The sequence below is a fragment of the Myotis davidii genome, unplaced genomic scaffold (assembly GCF_000327345.1).
Source record: "Myotis davidii unplaced genomic scaffold, ASM32734v1 scaffold44, whole genome shotgun sequence".
Classification (NCBI taxonomy): domain Eukaryota; kingdom Metazoa; phylum Chordata; class Mammalia; order Chiroptera; family Vespertilionidae; genus Myotis; species Myotis davidii.
In genome coordinates, this window is record NW_006299705.1 from 3,394,996 (window position 1) to 3,402,824 (window position 7,829).

Consider the following 7,829-nt stretch of genomic DNA (forward strand, 5'->3'; position numbering starts at 1 on the left):
TTCTATAAATTTTAAATAGGAAAATTGATTATTGAGAAATGAGAGTTCCTTAGTAATATATCCAGATGGGTGTCTTTTCCTCTAAAATTTCTCCAGATAAGAAAAATAACTGGAGTGATTGGCCAAACTCTATTTTCCAGAGGGCTCTGCTGAGTGAGGAGGGTCAGGAGCCAGGACTGAGGTGTGAGAGTGAGGTGGCAGGGAGGGGACACGAGGGTTTTGAGTAGTTGCTCTGAAGCCTTAGGAGCAATGAGCAGGTGAGGAGGAACTTTAAGATATTCTGATTCAACTTATGTACCACCTCTTCAAGAAAACATATAGTGAAGATGTGTGTCATTTAGCAGGGTTTTCTGGAACTACATTTGCATTTTATTTGATTCCTCAATAGGCATATTAAATCTCAGGGTAACCGAGCTATGTTAGGGTTACAGTAGAAAGGACTCTTACAGCTCACATTGTGGGAGGAACAAGAGTAATAAAAAGAATGCTTGGTAGAAGGGTTGAGGGCCATGGTCATTTAGAGCCAAGATGTGCAAAAGGGAAGAAAATTAGTAATTAGACAAAAAGCAAAATCACAGGCTTGAGGACATCTAAGTTATGTTTGTTTTGTTCTGCTTGAGTTAGGTACGAAGCTGGGTTTTGAGGAACTTCCATTAAACAGCATTTGTACATGAAGTATTTCTAAGAAAAAGAACACTAATGGTGTTCTTGAGCTTGTTGTATGTTGACAAATCTGCACGCCACAGTTTTAGTTGTCTTTCTACTCTTTGTCTCACCTCCTAACAAACACTTTTGGCCCCTCGTGTCAAATATAAGAGGCATAACTTGAACAAAGAATGAATGTCTCTTTGTTATTAGTGTCATGATCCTTCTCTCTTCCACAGTTATGCAGATGAACTACTCTCCATTAAGAAAGCACACCTCTAACATGTATGTATTTATATGTAAATTGTATGCTTGTACTACTGTACCAACATATAACATTACAAAAATACATAAAAAGACATGAAAGGACAGACTAAAAATACATGTAAGTGGGGTGTGAAGAGAGCAGAGCGCCTGAAGGATGGCTCCTCTGTGTATAACACATCCAACAGCAACCTGGGCTTACTCCTCACGGGTGGCAGGATGCTATGACCTTCCTGTGACATTACGCCCTATACATGAAAAAAATACAACAACAACCATACATAGGGGGTCTGATAACTTTAATTTATTGGTACTTCACAGTTGACTGCTCTACATAACTCAGTTGTTTAGGCACTCAACTTTATTTTGACTTTTCATTTGGACATTTGACACATGTTCCTGACCTTGGAAGAAATTGAAACATAATCTAACTGTTGCCTTATAATCAGAAGTCATGGTGATTTGTTGTGTTTCTAGAAATTATGAACTATGAGCATGAAAGCGGGCAGTCCTAAGAGGATATGCCCTGAAACATGCTTTCTTGAGTGTCAGCTGCTTCCTTATCATTAGCCTTTTGCATATAAAAACAGTGGGGAATAAGGAGCTGTGTCACTTTAGCAATCAGTTATTCACTAATTTCTGTAGCATGAATTACCAAATTCAAGCTTTAAGCAGTTTTTTCTATCATAAAAACCAGCAGCCCTGGCTGAGCTGGCTCAGTTGATTGAGCATCATCCTGTGCACCAAAAGGTTGCTGGTTCAATTCCCTGTCCGGGCACATGCCCCAGTTTGGGGCTTGATCCCTGGCAGGGGGTGTACAGGAAGCAGCCAAGCCATGTTTCACTCTCACATTGATGTTTTTCTGTCTCTCTCCCTCTCCATTCCTCTACAAAATTAATAAAAAAAATACTTTTAAAACAAACAAACAAAACAAAACCCTGGTGTTTGTGTCCTGTTACAAAGCTCAGTGCCCCAGTCCTCTGCCTTTCAGCCTTCCTCCTTGATCCCCTGCTATAGCACTTGGAGTCTCCTGCACCAATGGTTTGAGTGCTTTGGCTAATGCCACCCAAGGATGGACTGTTTGGGTAGGCAAAATAAAGAATCATGTCTCATCTTTGTTTTCTAGCTTTTTCCCAATTCTTTATTTTCTTCACTCTTAAAAATTTTTTTATTGAATTTATTAGGATAACTGGTTATTAAAATTATAAAGATTTTAAGTGTACAATTCTATAATACATTATCTGCATATTGTATTATATATTCACCAGAGGCCCGGTGCACGAATTCGTGCATGTGTGAGATACCTCGGGGTGGCCTGTGGGGATCAGGCCAAAACCCACAGTTCAATGCTGCCTGCAGCTCCTACCTGCCGCTCCCACTCATCCCAGCTCCACTGTGCCTGCCGCGGGCTTGCACCCAGTCAGTCCCGATCAGGAGAGGCTTGCACTGCCTGCAGCAGTGCTCGCCAGCCATAGCCCTGTGTCTGACACCCTCCCCTGGGGAGTGGCCTGCGGGATTAGGCTGAAACCAGTTCTCCGACATCCCTCGAGGGGCCCCGGATTGTGAGAGGGCACAGACCAGGCCGCGGGACCCCACCAGTGCAGGATCGGGGCCAGGGAGGGAGGGACCACGGGAGGGCTCCAGGGCATGTCTGGCCCATCTCGCTCAGTCCTGATAGGCTAGACCCCAGCAGCAAGCTAACCAACCGGTTGGAGCATCTGCCCCCTGATGGTCAGTGCACATCATAGTGACTGGTTGACTAGTCGACTATCTTCCCCCCGTGGTCAGTGTACGTCATAGCAAGTGGTTGAACGACCTTAGTATATCATTAGCATATTATGCTTTGATTGGTTGAACAGTCAACCAGTCACTAGATGACCAGACACTTTGCATATTGGGCTTTTATTATATAGGATTACCCACAGTCAAGGCTCTTCCCCTTACCATTTATCCCCCTTTACCCTCTTCAACTTCCCCTCACCCCGCCCCCCCTTTCCCTCTGGTGATCACCACACTGTTGCCTGTGTCTATGAGGTATCTTGGGGTTTTTTTTGCTTATTCCCTTCACCTTTTCACCCAGTCCCCTAACCCCTCTCCCCTCTGACAGCTGTCAGTAGTTCTCTGTATCTATGAGTCTGTTTATGTTTTGTTCATTTATTTTTGTTTATTAAGTTGCACATATAAGTGAGATCATATGGTATTTGTCTTTCTCTGACCTATTTCACTTAATGTAATACTCTTCAGGTCCATCGATGCTGTCATAAAAGGTAAGATTTCCTTTTTTACAGCTGAATAGTATTCCATAACTTTTCCCCAATTCTTTCTGACAATACCTGAAGTCCAGTTCTGCTTTGGTGATTGTAGTGTGTGTTGCTTATGCAAGTGAAGGTGTGTGAGTTCTCAGTGATAAACAATTGTATTTTTACTCTCATTCTTGACTTTGATTTTACAAAGGGGAGGGAACACCATTTTTGTCCCAGAATATCTTAAGAGCCTTTACTTTTATCAGGAAAAGGGGGGAAAAGTAACATGTGTATAACTTCAAAAGAGGTCTTTTGTAGGTGGTTATCATTTTTAAAGAAAAATCTCTTTGGGTTGGTATGACATTTATCTAGTTAAACTGGAATACTGTCATTCTCCATGAGATATGTCACATGGCCACTATCATATTTCTTTTAAACATCTTGTCATGAAGGGCACATGCAATAACCAGCAGAGTTATTTCAGATATTCTATATCATATTTTCTTTCTAGTATTTGAGGAGTTTAATACAGAACACTTAATTTCTTTCTTTTGGCTTGTTCTGTTATTCTGTCAAAATGAGGTATTTTTAAAGTTATTTTAAGTATTGAGCTTGATAGCATATATTTAGGTGATGGCTTAAAAAGCTAAAGTTTAAAAATACACCATTGTGTATTCCATGGCAGGAATGATACAGTATAGTAATTAAATCATCTGAAAACGCTGAGAATTTTTCATGGACATCTTGAAAGTGCTTTACTCTCCCCAGCCTACCCCTGCCACGTGCTCTCAGGTCTCATCCGCTGACTGATTTGTGATGTGGATAAGGTATGCAGCTAATGGGAAGTGATAAATGTAGAAGGCGAGTTTAATGGAGAAGCTGCTAAATTTATTTTCTTAGACTTGAATGCTCTCTTGGTTTCTCAGTAGAAAGTTCACTGTTCCCAGTAGAGCCCCAGAGGAGCATTTATGTAGCGGAGACAAGGAAGTTTTCTTCTTTGAATTGCTTTTTTCATTTGGTAGGTACCATTCTTTGTAGGGTACCTCCTCTGCTGTCTCAAATACACAACCTCTAAGAGAATTCCTGCCCACTCCCTCATGCTGCCCACATTCTCGTGCGAGATGTTATAGTCTCACATGATGACTTAAGGAAGTGGGCCATGAACTGAGTGAGGCTCAGCAATCTTTGTTAAAATGGGATTTCCCCTGGATTTATAAACAGAGGCAGTGATACAGATCCACTGGCCAGGGGGTGTGGGGGGGACGAGGGGGAGGACTGCTGGGTAGGTCTCTCAGCTCCTATGAGGTCATTTACTATGACCTCAGCAGCTTGAGTCTTAGAAACATGCCAAACAAAACTTAAGCAGGTGATTTCAATCAAGTCAGCTGGCATGCACTCATCCTCAGGTGAGCAGCCAATGGGAACACACATTCTTACAGTGTCATTCCGATTCTTTTTGGATGGGGTGTTTAAAAGATTTAGAACAGTCTACCCAAGGTAGGTGTCTAGAGAATGAAATGAAGTAGTCTGTGCTCTCCAGTTTATAACTGTAACAGGGTAAATGATAATACCTTGCCCTGGCCAGGTGGCTCGGTTGGTTGGTGTGTTGTTCCATACACCAAAAGGTTGCGGGTTTGATCCCCAGTCGGACACATACAAAAGGCAACCTACTGGTCTCTCTCTCTCTCTCTCTCTCTCTCTCTCTCTCTCTCTCTCTCTCTGTCTCTCTCTCTTCCTCTCTAAAATATATAAAAAAACATATCCTCAGGTGAGGATCTTTTTTAAATGATGATACCTTGTATATAGATAGTGCTTAGACTTTCCTGAGTTCTTCCAACGTTTTGAGATAATGTAACTTGCATGTTAGGAAAGTACTTTTACTTTTTCTTCAAACATATTTAAGTATGTACTATAATCAGGAATAATTTCTAATCATTTTAAATTGTCCCTTCCATCCTCCAGATAATTGTTTCCATTCTTAGCAAGGTGGTATTTATGGAGTCATCTATTTGGGGGATACTTAGCTCAGTATTTTACTTTAATTTCAAATATCTCAAGATGCAGATACTCATTAAAAATTAATAGTACATATTCTGTTTCATAGCATATCACATTTTTAAAGTGAATTGTGATTGTTTTGGTTGAAAGATATGTAACTGACAAAATAAGAAGTAATAAGTTTGGCTTTAAGAATGTTTATTTTCTAAGCTTGCTGCTTGTTTATGTTTAAGTTTTGTAGTAGTTCTGGTCCATCAGCACTAAGCTGGGAAGCAAAAGCCCCCTGTTAGTATATATGTATGTGTGTACAATGTTTATATACACATGTATACACATATTTGTACATATACTATAGTTTTATAAGACTGGTTGATAGTTTATTTTTAATAACAAGGCAGTATTGAGAAATGACCTCCAAATGGATCCCATTTGCTAGTTTCAAAAACTCTCCAGATTCCATAGCTTGGTTTCTGTGCTTTCCATTCCTGGACCTTATAGTCTATGTCCTAAGATCCCATGCTAAGGTAGAGATGGTGGAAGGTTAAACTGGTGGAATGCTTATTCTTCCCTTAGTACCTCCAAGACTTAGGACCCCAGGTGTTATCTTACAAGGTGGCATTACTGAAACAATGGCATTCAGTAGCCATACTTGAACCTTAACAATATCCCCAAACATGCATGACTATGGAGCTTTCCTATACTTCCAAGAAAGTATGGGTATCTTAACTGAAATTAAATAAAATTTCAAATTATGTTTTTCACTTACACTAGCCACATTTTAATGGCCTAATAGTTACGTGTGGGTAATGGCTACTGTATTGGAAAGCCCAGATACAGAGCATTTCCATCGTCACAGAACATTCCATTGAACATCGTTGGGACTATATTGACCTGGAAATTCACTCTAACACTGTAGGGAATTGTTTGCTTTTGGAACTCTCTGTTTTGGCATTTTTTTACAGAGTGGTGAAGTAGAATAATCCAAAGAATAGAATATATATCCAAATGTTTTTGCATTTCAGTTTTTTTTCCCCTGTATATCTCTACATTAAATTCTTCCAGCACTGGTATTCTATGATTCCATCATCCACTGTCCAAGTGAGGGTTGCCTTAGAAATTAGCATTCCTGATGCTACTTGTATGTAAAGCTAACCCCTTTTTTATAGCAGCTTCATTGAGACATAATTCATATACCATAACATTTACCTTTTTATTGTTTTATGTATTTAAAAGTTGTATAACAGTTAAAAGGCTCCTGTTCAGCTAGTCTTCAGATGGTTATTCTGGTTGATTTTTCTGTACTTCAGCTGCAGTCTGATATGGTGCTGGGGGGAGGTGAGTGTGAACCTCCTCCCACTTCACCACCATCTCGTTGTCTCACCACTGTCTAAATTCATAACATTTCATCACCCCAGAAAGAAGCTTCATCCCATTAATATCCCCGCCTCCCGTCCCTTAATCTCCTAATCTACTTTGTTTCTCTGGATTTTCCTGTTCTTGACATTTCATATAAATAAAATCACGTAATATGTGGCCTTTTGTGTCTTTTTTTTTTTTCACTTAGCCTAAAGTTTTCAAGGCTCATCTACGTTGTATCACATTTCAATATACTTCATATTTCCTTCCTAGCTTAAATAACATTTCGTTCTATGGGTAGACACTTTGTTTATTCATTCATCAGTTGATGGACATTTGGGTTGTTTCTATTTTTAACTATTACGAATACTCATTCTGTAAATATTCATGTTAAGCTTTTGTGTGAACATATGGTTTCCGTTCCCTTGAGTACATACCAAGAAGTGGAACTGCTGGGTCATATGGTGGTCTGTGTTTACTATTTTAAGGAACTGACTGTGTCATTTTCCATTTCCACCAGCAATGTATGTCCAGTTTCGCCACATCCTCACACCACCTGTTATGGTTTGTGGGTATGACGTGGTATCTCCTTGGGATTGGGTTTTGCTTTTTGCTAATAACTAATGATATTGAGCATCTTTTCATGTGCTTATTAGCCATTTGTGTACCATCTTTAAAGAAATGTCTATTCGAGTCCTTTACCCACTTTAAATTGGATTTTCTTTTTTCCTTTGAATAGTAAGAGTTACTTGTATATGTGGCCTACCTGTGTAGAAGGTATACAAGTCCTTAATCAGATACAGGACTTGTAAGTATTTTCTCTCATTCTGTAGGTTGTCTTCATTTTCTTTGATGATGTCCTTTAAAGCACAAAAGTTTAAAGTTTTATAACATCCCATGCATTTCAATTTTTCTTTTGTTGTTTGTGGTTTTGGTGTCATAGCTAAGAAGTAGTACCTACTTCGAGGCCACAAAGATTTATTCCTATGTTTCCTTCCAAGAATTTTATAGTTCACTAGAGGCCTGGTGCATGAAATTCGTGCAGGGGGCGGGTGTCCCTCAGCCTTGGCCTGCACCCTCTCGCAATATCCCTAGGACATCCCTCTCGCAATCCGCAACTGCTGGCTCCTAACCGCTCACCTGCCTGTTTGCCTGATCGCCCCTAACCCCTCTGCCTGACTGCCTGATCACCCTTAACCACCTCTGCCTGCCTGCCTGATTGCCCCTAACTGCTCCCCTACTGGCCTGATCGCCCCTAACTGCTTCCCTGCTGGCCTGATTGCCCCTAACTGCCTCTACCTCGCCCTACACTCGGAACCCAGG

At 40.5% G+C, this 7,829-nt stretch overlaps 1 protein-coding gene across 1 annotated transcript in view; it reads left to right on the forward strand.

The window, feature by feature from the left end:
- The window catches only part of IQGAP2 (IQ motif containing GTPase activating protein 2), a 240,154-nt gene that overhangs the window by 151,400 nt on the left and 80,925 nt on the right, over positions 1–7,829 (forward strand). Inside the window, exons 13-14 of the mRNA XM_015571569.1 lie at positions 885–915; positions 6,458–6,485. Coding sequence (XP_015427055.1) covers positions 885–915; positions 6,458–6,485 — 59 coding nt within the window. The remainder of the gene's footprint in view (positions 1–884; positions 916–6,457; positions 6,486–7,829) is intronic.